General features: G+C 57.3%; 1 protein-coding gene across 1 annotated transcript in view; it reads right to left on the reverse strand.

Annotated features, from left to right (window-relative positions):
- SHANK2 (SH3 and multiple ankyrin repeat domains 2) overlaps window positions 1–19976 on the reverse strand; it is a 504408-nt gene that overhangs the window by 367380 nt on the left and 117052 nt on the right. The window contains 6 exon segments of the mRNA XM_027580403.2: window positions 4510–4626; window positions 15264–15352; window positions 15355–15387; window positions 15390–15429; window positions 16452–16543; window positions 16546–16602. Coding sequence (XP_027436204.2) covers window positions 4510–4626; window positions 15264–15352; window positions 15355–15387; window positions 15390–15429; window positions 16452–16543; window positions 16546–16602 — 428 coding nt within the window.

The raw sequence follows: 19976 nt of genomic DNA on the forward strand, positions 1-19976 counted from the left end.
ATCACGAGCATCAGCACCATCACCACCATCACCACCATCACCATCATCACCACCATCACCATCACCATCATCACCATCACCACCATCACCATCATCATCACCATCACCACCACCACCATCATCACCACCACCATCTCCATCATCATCACCACCACCATCACCATCATCACCATCATCACCAACACCATCACCAACATCAGCACCATCACCATCACCACCATCACCATCAGTACCATCATCACCACCACCATCACCATCATCACCATCATCACCACCATCACCACCATGATCATCACCATCATCAGCAGCAGCAGCAGCATCACCATCATCACCATCAGCATCATCACCACCATCATCACCACCACCATCATCTCCATCATCATCATCATCACCACCACCATCACCATCATCATCACCAACACCATCACCAACATCAGCACCATCACCATCACCACCACCACCACCATCACCATCAGTACCATCATCACCACCACCATCACCATCATCACCACCATCACCACCATCATCATCAGCATCACCATCATCACCATCAGCATCATCACCACCATCATCACTACAATCATCAGCATCACCACCATGATCATCACCATCATCATCATCATCACCATCAGCAGCAGCAGCAGCAGCATCACCATCATCACCATGACCACCACCATCACCATCACCACCACCATCACTACCATCATCACCATGACCACCACCATCACCATCACCACCACCATCACTGCCATCATCACCATTACAGCTACCATTTACTAAGCATCCACTGTGTGGCAGACATACCATATGTTTGTTTTCTATTTTAAGCCTCTTAGCAACCCTGGCAGTTAGGTAGAATTATCCTTACTTTACAGATGGGAGAATTCATTCCCCAAGAGAGACAGGAGTTTGCCCCAGACAATAGAGCATGGTCATGGTCTAGGCCCCGTGGAGCCCAGACTGCCATGCCTCCTTGCACTGCAACTCCACCTCACTGTGGCTGCTTCCGGTTCCCTTCCCTAAATCCTATTCTGACTTTACCACACTGTGTCCCCACCCCTGGAGCAGTCTACTTCTCAACATGATTTCCTGGAGTGCTCTGTATGTTCGCCCTCTGACACTCCTTTCTGCTGAAAGTTGCAAAGCGGCTCCTCTAGTCGGCACTGAGCCCGGCCTGATGCCGCCACATGATGCCCACGTGTGTAGAAAGGAGGAGCACAACACATTGGTGACATGGGAGGACAGGGCTCCGGTTAGGGACAATGTGTGGTGCACTGTGGCCTAGACCATGGCCTTGCTGGGTTGCTGACCATGCTACAGAGGAGGGACACACAGCCTAGAGCAGCAGCAGGCTGATCTTGGGACCCTGGAGAGAGGGGACAGCGCTCACACGCCTACCCGGGCTTACTGACACACTGGGGGCAAGTCGCTCAGCCTTGGAGCAGGGAGTCTGTCTACACGTGTGTCTGGGGAGCGTGGAGACGCAGTCTTCCCCGCCCAGGCTGGGCAAAGTATGGCGCCCAGCCTAACTCACCTTGCTGCCTGTTTTACAAATAAAGTTTGATCGGCAAACAGCCACACTCACTCACCTCGGCGTCGTCCGTGGCTGAGTTCATGCTGCAGCGGCAGAGTGGGATGGCCGTGACCAGGCCCGCGTGGCCCACAAAGCCAAAAATATCTACTAAGTGGCCCTTTACAGGAAATGTTTGCTCCTAAAAGAAAATACCTAAGAGAAAAAAATACTCCCCAGGCACATGGGGGAGGGTCTTCCCGAAGCCATCGGCTGAGGGCTGGGGAGAGATGGGGGATATAGGCAGCGCCAGGCCAGTCACACCAGGCCCCGTCAACAAGTCAGAATGCGGACTACCAGACTGTTTGAACCTTCCCTAACAAAATACCACCGACGCTCTCAAAGACCGTCTTGTCCACAATTATTTCAAGTGACAGAAAACATTTCTTCCTGTCTTTCTTTTTTCATTCATGATAAATTATGCTTGAAATCTACTGGGGAAAATTAAGGAACGCTTTCCCCCTCTAAGGCAACGATTAAGAAGCACGTATCGGCACAGATGTTTTACCAGCCAAAGCCAAGTCTCACGATGTGCGTTTTTCTGAATGCGGCCCAGCTAGGTATCTCCATGGTCACAAAGCCACCCCGACGTCCAAAAAACACTGTGCAGCACTGACTGCCCGCGCTGCACACAAATCCCACCAATACGCTCACATTAAGGAGGAAGCCCACAGCTCTGCTGAAACACTCCCCAACCCCCTCTGGCTGAGCTGCTCTGCCGTGCCAGCCACAGAAGAGACCCTAAAAAATGGCAATCTATACCTCTGAGAAGCTGGGTCCAAGGGGGACAGGGTGCTAGGGAAAACAGGCAAGGCATAATAATGGCAGTTCACCCTGATTATCTTGCAAAGGGCTGCAGAGCAAACTACAGCTCCTGCTCTCAGGGGCTCATTAGGAGAAGGCTTGACTAAGGGTGGGATATCTGAGTTGGGTCTTGAAGGATGCACAGGAGTTTTCTACAGCAAAGAATCTAGGAGGGTTTCATAGCTGGAAGTAAAGTGGTTGGAGGGGTCTGGTCTTGGAAGGGCCAGGGAAAGGACCTAGGTGTAGACAAAGGCTGAAGATTTCACCCAAAAAGATGGCTTCGTTCTGGGAAGATGATGTCAATGGCAGAGAAGACAAGCAAAGTGCACACAGCTTGGGGGCCCCCCCGAAAGATCTCCCCTCTGTTCCTCCAGTTGGTAGAGCCCCCCACATTCTGCTCAGCTGTTTAGTATAGTGTCCAGACCCCACCACCCTCCAGACTCAAAGTTCCTTGAAGTCAGGGATACAAGAAGAAAAGAAAGTCGGAGCAGAGAACACCTCCGATACTGGCATCCCGGAGTTATCTTGACCTTGAGCCTCAAGGACACTGACCCTCCTTCCCCCCCCCCCCGCCCGAGCAGGTCCTGCAACCCACAGCCTCCTGGGAGCCCCAGACCCTTCCCACGGCCTCCACGAGCCTCTCCACCGTCTTCAGCCGCACCGCTGTGCCTCTCGGCGGGACCAGCAGGGTGCTCACACAGTCCAGGGTACTGCTCCCTCGCCGTTTGGGATTCATGCCCCTGGAGGCCAGGGATCATGTCCTACCCCTCAGGGCACACCAAACTAGCTCATCTCCAGCTTCCCTTGGTTTCTGGTCTAACACCGAAGAGTACGTGCTTCTTTTTATTCACGCTGGGGTTCCACTTGTAGGTACAGTCCCCTTCCCAAAAAGGAAAGCAGGGTCTTGAAGAGATACTCGTATACCCACGTTCATGGCAGTATTATTCACAACGACCAAGAGGCGAAAGCACCCATGTGTCCATCAAGGGATGAATAGGGATAAACAAAATGTGGTCCATCCACATAATGAAATATCACTGAGCCGTAAGAAAGGACATTCGACAACTGCGACGCATGGATGGACCCTGAGGACACCGTGCTCAGTGAAATAAACCAGGCATATAAGGGCAATTGCTTTAGGAACCCACTCAGAGGCAGTCCCCAGAGGAGTCAGATTCATGGAGACAGAGGTAGACGGTGAGCACCAGGGGCCGCGAGGGGGACGGGGTGCTTCTCGGGACAGAGTTTCCGCTGGGAAGATGGAAAGTCCTAGAAGGACAGCACTGCTGGTTGCACAGCGATGTGAACGTGCTTAATGACACGAACTCCGTTGTAAAGGTGGTTAAAATCGAAACGATTCCGTCACGTATATGTTACCACAGCTAAAGACCAAAAGCCCGTCGGGAGCGTGTTTGCACCCGCAGTGGTGGTAATTCGCCTTCGCTCCATGCTGGTCCGGCGCAAGTTTGGTGGGGTGCCAGACCGATCTCAGGAGCCCGGTCAGCCACGTCCCTGCCCCTCTGCCCTGCACATCCCAGCAGACGGCCACCCCGGGGCGGGCAGAGTTTGCACCTGCAGCTGGGGAAGATGGAAACTAGACGACCCTGGCTCCCCAGCTCGCTTCTGGAAGTGGACAGCATGGCGGTGCGGCCTGGGGACTGCTCCTTTCTCTTCCCCACAACTCAGCCTCCTCTCTGCTATGACGGCGTAACCCATTCTCAAAGCAGCAGCTGCCAAGGGCTGGAGGTGTCCCCCCAGCTTCCTCCCTGAAGCCCGAACCCCCAAGGCGAGCGATTTTGGAAATGGACCTTGAGGAGGGGTTGAGGGTCCAGGGAGGTCCTGACCTGACGGGACAGCGCCCTTGTCAGAAGAGACCGCAGAGTGCTCTTGCTCGCCCCCTGTGAGGACACAGAAGGCACCATCTGCAGCCAGCAGAGAGCTCTCACTGGGAAGGGAACGTGCCCGCACCCCGATCTTGGACCTCCAGCCTCCAGGACCATCTGTGGGGCTCTGTTAGGGCACCTGTGCTGAGCCAGACAGCACCCTGCAGGGCACTCAGCCCGGTCCCAGCGCCGGCACCCACACAGCCGGACAGGGTGTTGGGGGTGCGCACCCACCAGCGTGCCCGCACTGACCTGGTTGTAGAGGGCGCAGATGTGTAGGGCCGTGTTCCCCGAGGCGTTCTGGGCCGCCATGTCGGCCCCGTAGAAGAGCAGGTGCTCCAGATGCTGCACGTGGCCGTACTTGCAGGCCTGCAACGAGAGTCCACGCTGTCAATGGGAAACCCACACACCAGTCTCCAAGTTCGCCATGTGCTCGGCCGACCCAGCCCAGCCCCCGTGTGGGACCAGGACCCCAAATGCAGGGCCACCCACAGCGTCCTGAGCCTCAGGGGGACCATCAGACCCCTGGCTGGGATCAGGGTAGGGGAGCTCATCACAGGACCAAGGACTTATGCTGGCCTCCTGGACAGCAAGTCTGCGAAGGGCCCCAATGCTCCTTTCCTTTGGACCTGGGGACCCGACGCCCAGGGACACACGTGCTGTCTTCCTGCTGGCCTCAGTGACCAACCCCACAAAATGCAAACCAGGACACTCCATCTCTGGCCACACTTATCCAAACTCCCTGGACCCGAGAGGGGGCGTGAAAACAGCAAGAAGGGGAACGTACAGCCCCTGCTGTGTCCAGGGAAGGGAGCCGAGCCTGAACCAGGTGAGGGGCAGGCCCCATTGTTGCTATGAAATGTAACCCGCCCCTGAGGAGCGTTCAGGAGGCAGTGGGCAGGCAGCCCCACAGTGAGATTTCTCCCTCCCGGGGTCCTTCAAGGCGGTGATGTGTGCTACTCCGGAACCAACAAGGCTCTGGGGGCAAAGAGATCTGCACCTAAGTCATGGACCTTCCATTTGCCAGAATGTTCCCCCATGAGCCTATGTCTTCACCTGTAGACATAAACCGTACATTCTTATGAGAATGTTCTTATGAGAATCATGTAGGATAAGGGACCCCAAAGGGTCCACGTGTGGCTCGGCATCAGGCTAGCCCCTGCCCGTGGCAGCTCTCGGGGAGCCGGGAGGCCCCGTACTGTGACAGCTCAGCCGGGGTCCAGGGCACGCTGCATGGTACCAGGGCAGCCCACGACCCTGGGCGGGCAGTCAGTTCCAACCAGCCCCCACCCCAACCACCTACTTCCCAGCACCTCGGGAAAGGCCAGCGTGTGGCCAGCGAAGGACAGCACTGGAGGTGGGAGGGCCAGGGTCCCCGTGAGCGGTGACAATGGGGATGGGAGCCGGGAAGGCCAGGAAGCAGGTCGTGACCCACACTTCTCAGGCCGAGGGTGGCCAGTGAAGCCCACGGCAGGAAGGAAACAGGCCACCAGGGGGCAGGCCGGGCAGCTCTCCCTACCACGCATTCCGGATACCTGGGGCAGACTGTGGCACCTCGCCAAGGAAAGACGGCGGGAAAGATGCTCGAACTATTACTGGGACGAGCTTACACAGAGAACCCAAGAAACATGCACTTCTAACGCCACGTCCCCCGTGGAGCAGGCTCACCAGTTCACGAAGCAGGTGGTTACCCAGACATGGTTGCTGCCCGCCCTCCCCTCCCGTGGCAACAGTGCCTGCACTTCTTGTGGGGCCCCCAGCCCCACTCTCAGAGGTCAGGGGGCTGCCCCGCCGACTGCTGCTGTGGGCACAGCCCAGGGGCCTCCGCAACCCACAGAACCCCAGAGCTGCTGGGGCCCCCAGCAAAGGAGCAGGGCCACAGGGGCAAGAAAAGAAGGGAGGGCGGACAGATGTGGGGTCAAGGGCAGATGCACACATAGTCCGTGACAGGGCTCTCCAAGCTCCAGCCATGCCTGGACTCCTCGGGACATAGAGAGCCTGGCCAGAACTTCTATTTCCCGTTATACCAGTTTGAGTTGACAGCACTGTTCCTTAAATCAAGGGAGCCTGGGCTCATTGGCTCTCCCCAGAGGATGGGAGTAGAAAACCCCCATTTAGTGGCCATGACAGTGATCATTAATGCGGGCGAGAAATACCAATGGACGCTAAGGCCATCCGTGGATGGGGGATGAGGAAAGAGACTTAACAGCTTCAGAGACCCCACAAAATCCTAATTACAGGAGGAAAGAGAGAAGCCTGGCATTCTCCACCCGGCCGGAGGTCAGAGTGAACGTCACCGGTAATGGGCGAGGGTCACCACGTGCCCCCCAACAGGATGCCAGGAACGCGATATCCCTACACGAACACTCCTAAAATGCTCCTGCCAAAATGCACACCCTGGACCTCATCGAGAAGAAACACCGACCCAACCCAAGTTGCGAGGCAGTCTCCAAGCTGAGTGCCCCAAAATCTTCGCAGGGGTTCCCGACGGAAGGCTTCCATATGCGGGGTCCCGGATGGGATCCTTTCAGTATGAGGGACGTTATTGTGATGACGGACAAAACTCAAACACGGTCTGTGAGTGAAGGTATGTGGGGTTCTCTAGCATTCTAGCAACTCCTCTGTGCGTTTGAAACTGATAGAGTCCTTCACAATTTAGAAAGAGAACCTAGTCCTTGTTTGACACAAAGACCTCAAAGCTCACCAAAGTAAGAAATTTGTCCAGCCCCAAAATACGGTATGCTAACCCTTTCCCCCTTGAAACGGGCGTTGTGACTCCTGGCCTTCGAGAGACAGCTTAGAAGGGCTGCCAGAGGCCAGAGAGCTGAAACCTGACATACAGCACCCCTTACACTCCCGTATCTTAACCACCTGGATGAGGTGCTTTTTGGGAAATGCACGTGTGGGGGGCTCCACTCCACACCTACTCCCTGCAAATCTCCCGGGCTTGCGTGTTTGGAGAAGTTTCCCCAAGAGACCTCGGGGTTCATCCCAGCTATGCCAAACACCCGCCCCATCACTAGCCAACCACACAATTTGGTGGAAATTAGGGAAAAGGGTGCGCCTTCCTTCCAGCACTTTACTGCCACCTGCTGGACACCTGCTGTGACAAATTTACTACCCTAAGGGGGCAGCAGATGCTTCTGCATGATTCTGTGCCACCAACAAAATTACTTAAATCCACACCACGCTTAGGCATTTCTCCTATGTAAAGCATGCGCTTAGAATGTGAACGGGAGACATCTCCATCAAATGGTTCGAAAACAATGCATCATGTCAGCCCTCTCTTGGTCAGGAAGTAAGGTGCCCAGCAGTACGGGGACACTCTTGGCCAAACACACGCACACGTGGCTTGCCTGACTCGAGCCACTGGCCGCCCGACGGCCGTGGGCTCCACAGTTTCCAAAGGCCAGTAGTGGTCTTGCTGCCAGCCCGAAGGGGAATGGGGGAAATGTGAGAATGAGTGTGTGGATGGCAGGTCAACCAGGAAGCGGCCAGTTCTGTGTTGGCCAGGGTTAGGAGCTGAACAATGTCCTCCCAAATTCCTCTGTTGGAGCCCGGACCCCCCGCACCCCAGGATGTGACCATATGTGGAAAAGGGGACCGTGAAGAGATGATTAAGGTAACATGAAGCCACCGGGGTGGCCCTGATCCAGGGCGACCAGGGTCCTCGTAAGAAGAGGGGATCAGGGGACACACCCGCACGCAGGGACGACCCCGTGAGGACACGGGGGAGGATGGCCGTCCACACGCACACACGCACACGCACGCATGCACACACGCACACGCACGCACTCACACACACGCACACGCACGCACGCACACGAGCAGAGAGGCTTCAGGGGGGCCCCGCCCTGCCCGCACGTGCATCCTGGGCTTCAGCCTCCAGGACCAGGGGACAGTGCTTGTCGGTCGTGTGAGCCCCGTCTGTGGGATTTCATCAAAACTGCCCGAACAAACCACTACAATCAGTTCAGATCAACTAGTCTCTAAGTTTCAGCCTGAAATGACATATAAAATGTCATGCTAAGAATTCCAAAAGGGAAGATGTGTTTTGACACCTGCGGTAGCGGTCACTTTCCCTATGGAGCCCACAGCTTCTATAACATGAGTTCTGGACAGAAGACATCTCTTGCAGCTTCCCTGGCATCACTAGGGTAGAACAGAGGCTCCGACCGTGGGCAGAAGGTGGTGCCCCTGCCATCCCAGCCTGGGGTCTTCACCCCTTCCCTCCCCTCCTGCAACCTCCTCTCCTCTCTGCCCCAAGAATTAGGGCTGGTTGGAAAGACAATTGCTTGGTGGGCTTCAATCCCTCCGCAAGCCCTCCTGCAAAAGGAAGCATTGATTACTTCTCTGAAGGAATCCTTGCTCGTCTGGGTGGGGTAGGGGTACGGGATACGGATCTGACACCCTACGTCAGCATGTGGCAGACCCCCCAAAGCAAGGTAAGGCACTTCCTGTAGCTCCAACTGCTGGGGCTATGGGGCTTGGCCGCTCGCAGTGGGGGGTGGGAGCTGAGGTGACAGTGTGTTCCAGGCAGGCGTGCTGGCAAGCTCTGATCCCTCCACCTAGCAGCTGGGGGACCCCAGACTCTCAGACCCGGGGGGGGGGTCCTCATCTGTAAAGATGCAGACAACTGTGGCCTTCTGCATCCAGGGATAGGCTCGACCAAGGTTCTGTGGTCCCTGCGCCGATGGCCATAGGCCCTACTGTGCTGAGCCCAAACACCACAGGCATGCCATCCCCAGACCCACATGTGATGGCCCACCCCGTGAGGCCGGGGACACCACCATCCCTGACCTGAGACAGCATCTGCCCATCACGGCAGCCAGGCTTGGATGCTCCACTCCACATGAAGCCTCTTCCCAGCTCTGATTAGAACTGGCCACTCCCTGTGGGGGCTCCCCGTCCACGCCTGCGCTCACGAGAGTCCCAGGCTCCCCTGAACATGGGGGGCATCCCAGCGCACTAGGAGACCCTAACTTAAAGGAAGACCAGAGTCCACGCCATCTAAAGGCTAATGCCTTCAGCCAACCATATTCAGGGAGCATGTGTGATGCATGCGTGCAGAGCCACGCTGTGTGGCTGGGAGCCGGTGACGGGACCCCCCCCAGGCAGACCTGGCGCTCCCGGATGCCACGAGTACCCTCAGGAACCTCCCCGGGGCCTGTTCCCTGACCACGAGGACGCGGAGAGAATTCCAAGGACTTGGAGCAGAGAGCTGAGAGGAAGTGGGGATGAGCCTTGTGGGGGAGGGGAGCCATGGCCACAAACTGTTAAATTTCTGGGACGTCTGGGTGGCTCAGTCAGTGAAGCGTCAGCCTTCGGCTCGGGTCATGATCTCAGGATCCTGGGATCGAGCCCCGCATCAGGCTCCCTGCTCAGCAGGGAGTCTGCTTCTCCCTCTGCCCCCACCCCTGCTTGTGATCTCTCTCTTGCAAATAAATAAAACCTTTGGGGAAAAAAGGAATTCTTGAGGAAATCAGATGAGATCTATAGTAAGGCCTGTGAGCAAAGTGGTTAAGTGCTCTCTGTCACATACTATTTCTTTGTGACAAGGGCCAGGTGATGGTGATGATGGTGATGATGACCGTGACTAAGCAGATGAGGACTAAGACCATGACGGGGTGTGGCCGGGCGAGGACGACCATGACGGGGGCGTGGCCGGCGAGGACGACCATGACGGGGGCGTGGCCGGGCGAGGACGACCATGACGGGGGCGTGGCCGGGCGAGGACGACCATGACGGGGGCGTGGCCGGGCGAGGACGACCATGACGAGGGCGTGGCCGGGCGACGACCATGACGGGGGCGTGGCCGGGCGAGGACGACCATGACGGGGGTGTGGCCGGGCGAGGACGACCATGACGGGGGCGTGGCCGGGCGAAGGGGAGTGGCTAACTCACAGGCCAAGTCCCCGGCACTGACAACAGAAGGAGGGAACCTCCCTCCCTGAAACACAGTCAGAGGAACTCCGAGAGGGAGGGTGGGCGGGCGGGATCGAGCTCTCCCAGAGCCAGTACAGAGCACCGCCTGCGTGAGGGCGCGTGGGACCCCAGGGCGGCTCCTCCACGGAGCAGCTGTCCCCAGACTGGGGGCAGCCACCCTCTCCGGAGCCCTCAGCCTCCCATAACCAACCCTGGAGTCCTGACGCAGCCAGACCTGCAGTCCCCAGGCCGCGTCAGGGTGCAGGCAAGACGCACAGGGGACATCTTCCCCCTTCCCTTGATGTTCTTGGGCCGTGGGAATGTGTTTGGGTGTTTTTTTACTTTCTTCTTTCTGTTTCTTCGAATTTTCCACTCCTTCCATGTTGAATAGTTAGGGTAATCTGAAGAACAACTCGAGTTTGCAGACAAGCTGCATACAAAAACACGCGCTTCCACAGTCGGCCTGCAGGGGGCGGGTGTCCCTGGGCGCTGCGCGGCAGGTGTGGGATGGGAAGGGCCTCCCTCGACAGTTCAGCACCTGGCCTTGGCCTTGGCAGGAAGAAGAACCACCGCAGGACCAGTGAGCAGGCCTGGCTGTGGGCGCGCAGGATCCCTCCAAGGGTGCGGAGCCAGGCGGCTGGGAAGGAGCCGTCCCCACTCCAGGGCGCGAGGCAAAGGGACAGACGTCAAATGCAGAACCGCGGACCCCACAACTCCAAGGTGCTTCTCCTGCTAGCTCTGTGCAAAACCTGCCTCCTCTGTTTCCTCCTGCCACCAACGTGTGTCACATTAGGGGTGGTTTCTGTTTGCAAGACTGGAGGCGGTGGTGAGAGAGGGGCCGGGAGTGGACCCAGCCGTGGCCTTGGGCAGGTTATTCCCCCTCTCCGGGCCGGTTACCTTGTCTGAGTCATGGAGGCCAGCAGGTGTCTGCTGGGGTTGCTCCAGGGTGTGAAAGGTGGAGCCGATAAAGCAGATCAGGACGGCGTGGGAGCCGACTGAGTGCTGAGAATCTCAGAGGAGGGCGGCCGGTCTGATCTCTGCTTCACGCCTGCCTCCACCACCTCGTGGCCAGTCTCAACCGCGGCAGACGAGACAGCGGGGCTCGGGAGGCAGGGACTTCACCCGGAAAATCGAGAACCTCTAGTAGGAGGAACTGGCCTCCCAGGACGTTGTGGAAAAGAAACCCACCACCGGGGGACATGACACCATCCTGACGGGCGCCACGGGAAGCGGGATGCTCAGGCCTGGGGCCCCCCCCCCTCCAAGCTCAAACTCAGCACCAGGGACTGGGGCCCGCGCTCAGGGTCTCAGGGATGGAACCCGGCACACACGGGGACCAGAAATCACAGCTGGAGCCCACACTGCAGGAAGTGACCACCAGGAACGCCCCCCCGCCCACCCCAACACACTGATGCTTCTTCATCTCAGGGTGGCCAGGGGCCAGGCTATCACACGCACCAGAGGGGAAAGGGACACTGGTGGCAGGCCTCCGGCTGGTGGAGGGCAAACCCGGCCCAGAAACTCTCCAAAGCTGGGGCCCTGGCCGCAGGGTTCAAGCTCTAGCAACTCCACGTTCCCATCTACTCTATCCCTGACGCCCTGGCAGGTGGGGTCTTGCCGATGCTGGGGGGTCTGCCCTCCCCAGGCAAGTCAATTCTGACCACACAGGACTGGCCCAGAGGGCGGCTCTCAGACACAAACCGGCCCACACAGAGCCGTCACCGCCCCTGCATTACTGGGCTCACAGCCCTCACCGCCCCGCCTTACTGGGCTCTCGCCCTCAGGGCCACGGCCCACCTGCCCTGGTCAGCCCAGACAGCCAGGGACAGCCCCAGTGCCCCTGAGCCCCTGACGTTATCCAGACCAGCCACGCCTCAGCCTCTCCCAGCCTCTACAAAAATCACAGTGAAGGCTCTTGGCCCCATTTCCTCCCGCTCCTGCTGCCTCCTGACCCAGCCCGGTGCTTCCCATGTGGCCCCCCCCCCGCCCCATCAGCCCCTCCTCCCAGGATCTGTGAGTAACACACCCTCTTTCCAATGGCAGCCAAGTCCCGATCGGTTGGCCTCACTGTACCTGCGTGGTATTAAAACTACATTTCAAAACAGCGTTTGGGACAGGCCAGGAAATGACTCTGGAATGACCCAAAAGCACTCAGATGTGCAGCCACGGGGCCAGAGTGACAACGGGCAGGATGAACAGAGGAGGCTCAGCACTACACTCACATCAGATCCTTCCCACGGCCCGTGGGCGCCTCGGCCCGCTGACACCCACTTTATGGGAACAAATGGAGACCCCAGGGCACTCATCGCTACTCACTCCCCCGAGGGTCTTCTCCCTGGATGTGGGCTGGGGGCAGCCAGGAGCAGCTTCGCGGGGCCCCAGCTCACACCGCGAGACGGAACTGGACACCTCCCCAGGCTGCTGACGAGTCGGGCTGACCCAGCATGCAGAAGGCCAAGCGGGGTGACCTGCCTGCACCCACAGCCCACCTGGGACCCCTCGGCACGGCTCGGCCCTCTGACCACAGTGGTGGGGTGGGGGTCATGACCCCACTCGGACCGGCAAGTGTGTAAGGCCACAGTGGCTAAGGGAGATGGACAGGTGGCACTGCCCATCCGAGAACAGTTCAGAGACACCGCCCCCCATTCTAGCCCTTTCCCCTGGCCTTCCTGGGCCCTGCTCTCCCAGACCCATTGTCCACCCTCCTCTGCCCGGAGACGCTGACCCGGACACCTGCACCACTGGGCTCCCTGGTTGGCTGGCTCACACACAGCTCAGCCAATAGGATGAAGGACGAGAGAGAAGCCAGGGCAGTTCCTGCCCACAGCACCCCCTCCCACCTCGGCTATCCCTGCTCCTGGACCACAACCTCCTCTCCTGCTCTGGATGCACTAACGACTCTTGATCTGAGCCATCAGGTGGGTGCTGTTTCTTTACAAGACTGCAGCTGACACACCTCCAGCCCCATGGGTGCCAGGTGGGATCAGGGAAACCTGGGTCCTATGCATGGAAATTGGGCATCACACCAGGCCACTGGTACCAGAAAACAGGCAGCGCACTGGGTCTCTCGTATCAGAAATCAGGCAGCGCACCGGGTCACACGTATCAGAAATCAGGCATCACACCGGGCCACCCTTATCAGAAATCAGGCATCACACTGCGTCACCCATATCAGAAATCAGACATCACACCGGGCCACCCGTATCAGAAATCAGACATCACACTGGGCCACCCGTATCAGAAATCAGACATCACGCTGGGCCACCCGTATCAGAAATCAGGCAGCACACTGGGTCTCCCGTATCAGAAATCAGGCATCACGCTGGGCCACCCGTATCAGAAATCAGGCAGCACACTGGGTCTCCCGAATCAGAAATCAGGCATCACGCTGGGCCACCCGTATCAGAAATCAGGCATCACACCAGGCCACCCTTATCAGAAATCAGGCATCACACTGGGTCACCCATATCAGAAATCAGACATCACGCTGGGCCACCCGTATCAGAAATCAGGCAGTGCACTGGGTCACCTGTATCAGAAATCAGGCAGCGCACCGGGTCACCCATATCAGAAATCAGGCAGCGCACCGGGTCACCCATATCAGAAATCAGGCAGCGCACCGGGCTACCCATATCAGAAATCAGGCAGCGCACCGGGTCACCTGTATCAGAAATCAGACATCACGCTGGGCCACCCGTATCAGAAATCAGGCAGTGCACCGGGTCACCTGTATCAGAAATCAGGCAGCGCACCGGTCACCCGTATCAGAAATCAGGCATCACACCGGGCCACCCATATCAAAATCAGGCAGCGCACCGGGCTACCCATATCAGAATCAGGCAGCGCACTGGGTCACCCATATCAGAAATCAGACATCACGCTGGGCCACCCCTATCAGAAATCAGAGTGCACTGGGTCACCTATATCAGAAATCAGGCAGCGCATTGGGTCACCCGTATCAGAATCAGGCATCACACCGGGCCACCCTTATCAGAAATCAGACATCACGCTGGGCCACCCGTATCAGAAATCAGGCAGTGCACGGGTCACCCATATCAGAAATCAGGCAGCGCACTGGGTCTCCCGTATCAGAAATCAGGCAGCGCACCGGGTCACCCGTATCAGAAATCAGGCAGTGCACTGGGTCCACCCGTATCAGAAATCAGACATCACGCTGGGCACCCGTATCAGAAATCAGGCAGTGCACTGGGTCACCTGTATCAGAAATCAGGCAGTGCACTGGGTCTCCCGTATCAGAAATCAGGCATCACACCGGGCCACCATAACAGAAATCAGGCAGCGCACCGGGCTACCCATATCAGAAATCAGGCAGCACACTGGGTCACCTGTATCAGAAATCAGACATCACGCTGGGCCACCCGTATCAGAAATCAGACATCACGCTGGGCCACCTGTATCAGAAATCAGGCAGCACACCGGGTCACCCGTATCAGAAATCAGGCAGCACACGGGCCACCCGTATCAGAAATCAGACATCACGCCGGGCCACCCGTATCAGAAATCAGGCATCACGCCGGGTCACCCGTATCAGAAATCAGGCATCACGCCGGGCCACCCGTATCAGAAATCAGGCATCACGCCGGGCCACCCGTATCAGAAATCAGACATCACGCCGGGCCACCCGTATCAGAAATCAGGCATCACGCCGGGCCACCCGTATCAGAAATCAGGCATCACACCAGGTCACCGTATCAGAAATCAGGCATCACACCGGGTCACCTGTATCAGAAATCAGGCGGCGCACCGGGCCACCTGTGTGCAGAAAGCACCTGGCGCCAAGCTCTATCGGGGCCCCCAAGATGCTAGATGCACAGAGAGCTCCCAGCGCCTACAAAGGGTGTGTTCACCCCACAACTCGGACGATTACTGCCCTAGAAATGCAAGAGGCCTGCCTAATTTTCCAATTTCTCTACAGAGGTCAGAAACGTATGTTTCTAGGTAAATATCCCTGTTTTTAAACGCCGGCGACTACTCCAAATGGAATGGAACGCTGGGAGGGCGGCTGTGAGCCGCGGGGTGAAAGGCGGAGGGCAGGTGTGTTACGGGTGTGGCGTGCGCACCTGGTGGACCTCGTGCCAACCGTTCTCGTCCCTGCAGCACACGGCGGCGTGTTCGTGGAGCAACAGTTCACAGCAGTAGGGATCCCCCCGACGATCGCGGTGTGGTACAGCGGCGTGAGCCCTAGCTGTCTTTGTAATCAGGAGATGCTCCCAGCTCCAGAAGGGTCTGGAAAACAAAAACAAAACCACGGGTCACATGACCCTTCTGCAGGGAGTGAATCAAGAACGACGCATGGGGGTCACTGTCCCACAGGCCGAGGCTGAGCAGGCCCGCGGATCCGCACGTTTCCTGAGCCTCCCAGAGGGAAGCAGGGGCCAGCTTTAGGTGGTGAGGTTCCCGGCCCTGAAGTAGCCGGTGGAGCCCAGGCAACAGGACGCGCATGCATCCAGGATGTCAGGAGACGCTCTGCAGACAGACACGCGCCGGGGGCACGCAGGGACCTGCTGCACCCTGCTGACCCCCTCACCCAAAACCCCGTACCAGCTGAGAGCAACAAAGTGAGGGCGGCCTTTGCAGAAAGGGAAAAGCTGTACTATTCAACCTACAGCATAAAACCATCCCAGTTTGCGTGCTGAGGGCAGCAAAACTGGGGAGCGCTGTCACGAACGCTGGATTTTGGACAAAGCCAGCGGACGAGGTACAGCTGATGTGAACTTGAGAAATCCATGACTTCTGAGACAAGCATCGCCTTGGGGGTCAGCCCCCAACAGCGGGTCCCCCTCCCTCCAGGCCAGGGCTCTTGGGGCCCCCCACACATGGGGCCAGGGCCGATAAAGCATGCAGAGGGCCGTGGGAGGGTGAGGGGTGAAAGCACCCCCCCGGTTGGGCTTCCAGAGACTGGGGAGGGGGCTGGTGACAGCAACAAGGCTGGCTCAGGGCCTGCAGGTTGGGTTCGCAGCCTCCTCCCGGCGGGGTATGAGGGGGTGGCTTTCAGTGCTGCCCTTCCTGGCAGAAATCACAAGCCTCTGGCCAAATGAGAGGGACAGATGACTTTTTAAAACACCAAATTCTAAAATTCCCAAGAAGAGAGGGGTCGGGGGCCCCGACTAGACGTCCAAACCCGCGTGGGAACACAATTCGGGGTCAGCTCAGGTGGTTGTTGTGGATGGGGACAGGGAACCGGCATGGAAGCTGGGGATCAGACAGGGAGGGGGTGCCCCCAGAGGGAGAAGGGCTCCGGAATGTACCTTCAGGGCCACTTGGTTCCTGGCTCGGGCAGCTTTGTGCAGGGAGGTCATCCCATCTCTGGCGCGGAAGTCCAGGTGAGCCCCACGTTTCTAAGAGCTTTGATCACCTCCACGGGGTCGTCCAGCTGAGCAGCTAAGGTCAGTGGGGTCTCTGCGGGACCCAAACACATGCAGTTCAGAACCCGCACCGGGGATGGCCAAGGCACATGGCTCATGACCCAAGTACCAAGTCTGAAGTTTGAAGAACCGACCCCAAGGTATTTGTGGCGCCCACCCACCTGCTGGGCCCAGTATCCCCGTGCTCAGCACGGCCTCAATGGTGACAATAGTGGTGACGCTCAGGGTCCCAAGCAAATCAAAACAGAGGCAGAGACAGAGTTTCCACATTATCGCTTTGTGGGCAGCGGGTCTGAGAAGCTGCCCTCACTGCCCTCGCCCTCAGGACACAGAATCCCGCGGCACCATCCAGATGTTTACTGTGGGGAGCAGCAACCCACTGGGGCTATGGTTAAAGGTCCGAAAGGCAGAAGCCCGCCTTTCTGCATCTCAAAGTCACGACGTTTATGGCATCTTGGAGGATGCCCGGCTCAGGCTACAGGCACACAAAGGTAGGGGAGGTATGGAGTCTGCGCCCCGTGGAGGTCTGGGTCTGAGCAGGCAGAGACCTGAATGGTGTCAGCACGATAAATGACTGGCAGCAGGGCTGGGGCAGAAGCCCAGGGGACAGAACCATGGAGCCCACCCCCATGCGGACAACGTTGGGAAGGGTCCCCCACCGCCCTGGGCAGCCGACTCCGGACCAGTCTGTTGCTGGCTGTGATGGGGAGGGCAGTATTCGGTTAAAACCACCCTCTCTCCCGCTCGGTCACCCCAAGTGCCCATCATAGCCACTACCAAGCAAGGCGCACTGCCCTGATATGCTTCATCGGAGAGGCTTTTACCATCTAGAAAAGTGCCAAGGGCGATATGACAATATGCATGTCTCCAGGACCCAGAAACACTACTGGTTGATGATGAGTCGTTCTGACTTCGAGTGTATTTTGAGAATAAAAGAACTGGGGCATCTGACTGGGGGTGAATTCCCTTCTGACCTCACCCCGGTCGCGTCCCCGGCTGCCCCAGGAAGGACAACCGCATCATGAATTCAGCTCACCACCCCCATCTAGCCCTAAACCCCAGGCTTCTTTACCCGTAAAGGAGCACTGTTCTGAGGGCTCTTTAAACTCGCCGGGGGACTCACCCCGCACCTGGATGTCACTGTGAGGTGCAGGGGTGTCAGGGGTTGAGACGGCGTAGAGCAGGGCAGGAGCTCCACGTGGGGGCAGAAACGTGGAAATGGGGCAGACAGATGCAAACTTGGGGAGAGACTCCGCCCGCTAGAGCGGGGAGAGGGAGCTGTTGGGGCTTCTGATGACATCGGCGAGGGCTCAGGTCCTTGGGGGCAGGTGAAGGGCGTGGAAGGCCACTGGCATCTACACTTCAAAGTCAAATTTCCTACAGCAACTTGAGGAAGCCGGCCCCTCACGTATAAGGTCGATTTAGGCCCGATGCCCATCTGGGGCAACGTCAACCCTCAAGTGGTTAGGATTCTTCTTTCTTATTTGGCTGTGTCCACCCGTGACCATTGCAACTGGAACCCAGCTGGAGTCAGACCTCGGACTCCAGATTACAGACCCCTTCGGCAGAGCCAAACCCTGGGATGGTGTTGGGTACGTAAGAGCCGCTGAGTAGAAAACTAGGCAACCTGTTAATGGTAGGGTATCTTACGTACTTGAGGGGGTCCTCCAGCCGTCAGACAGCACCCAGGACAAGTGGTCCCTTCCTCAAACAGTGCGTCCTGCCCAAAGGATGCACTGCAGACTTGCCACGTTCAAACCTGACTGGGACCTACCCGGGTGAGGTTGGGTGAGCCCCCCCAGCTTACACACCCTTCAGGAAGGGGACGTCCAATGAGACCCCACATGGAGCTGATGGAACCATCCCAAGAAGATACTCATCCATCAGCTGCAAACACGTGGCCGTCAGGGGCTTGCACTGTGTGACCGATGACCACGTGCCCATGCCTCTAACGAGCTCGGGGCCCGCACTCACCCACACCACAATCCTCCAAAAACGTTCCTCAGTGTTTACATTTTGAAATTACTTCAATTTTAATAAATATACTGGAACCTCAACGAATATAACCTCAAGATGGTCCCAGTCTCTCTAACTGGACTGCCCAGTGGAGTAGAAGCTGTTCTCATCTTTTCAGACAGTCTCAAACACATAATAATGCTCTTGCCCGGACATGGCCAGGTCACATTTTGGCTCCAGCGAACGAGCAACCAAGCTTTGAAAGGCACCAGCAGGAGGGTCTGCAGGGGTGAGAAGTGGGGGACCTGGAAGCACGGCACAAAGACATTGGTTACTGGCTTCCAATCTGTCCAGACGTGGGGGCAAGGAGAGGGTGGGGGCTCCATGCACTGCAGCTGGAGTGTGCGCACCCCGGGCCCCTGGGTGTTCCTGGGAGCGTCCAAGTGCCAGAGAAACTTTGGAAACCAAACGTGTGGGTGAGTAGCGCCTCCTGGAGAAAAGGGACCGCTGTCAGCAAAACCCAGCTCTGCTCCTGGAAGGCTGGATGACCTGCGCAGGTCCCCAAAACCCTCTGGGCCCGTCTCCTTCCCTGTGAGGCCCAAATGCATGCGTCCTATGCTGGATGGTGCCCACCCCCAGGCATGCCCTCAGGGACTGCCAGCCAGAGCAGTTAGTTTCACAAAGAGACAAATTTTGCTCTCTTCATTAGGGCTTTTTTCTGTAGTTTTACAAGCCTATGCAATGACTTTATTACATTTCAATAATAAAAAAGTAATTTATAAAATGAACCATGAAGCCAATACTTATTAGCATTCCCACCCCCACCACAACTTGGACTGGCACAATCCCACAAGACTTTCTCAGCAAGACAGTCCCGATTCTCCTAGAATGTGGAGCAAAGCAAACAAACATTCACACACCTACTAAGTGCTCTGCCCTGCACTGGGGACTCTGGCCGCCCCAGGAGGACAATAAGGTACAGTATCCTTGAGCTTTCATAAGATAAGTAATAGGGAAATAGATCGCTGGATGAGAGGATGGGTAGATGCTTGGATAAGTGGATGGATAGATAGATGGTGAGATGAGTGCATGGATGGATGGATGGGTGGTGAATGAGTGAGTGGATGGACAGATAGATGGTTGAATGGATGAGTGAATGGATGGACGGATGGGCATTGGTGGGTGGATGAATGGATGGGAATGTGGGTGCATGGGTGGATGGATGAATAGATAAATGGATGGATGGATGGGATGGGTGGGTGGATGGGTGGGTGGGTGGGTGGATGGATGGATGGATGGACGGATGGATGGATGGATGGATGGATGGATGGGTGGACGGGTGGATGGGTGGACGGATGGACGAAAAGAGATGGATGGATGGGTGGGTGAGTGGATGGATGGATGGATGGATGGATGGATGGATGGATGGATGGATGGACAGGTTGATGGATA

This window comes from Zalophus californianus, chromosome 11, assembly GCF_009762305.2.
Source record: "Zalophus californianus isolate mZalCal1 chromosome 11, mZalCal1.pri.v2, whole genome shotgun sequence".
Taxonomy (NCBI): domain Eukaryota; kingdom Metazoa; phylum Chordata; class Mammalia; order Carnivora; family Otariidae; genus Zalophus; species Zalophus californianus.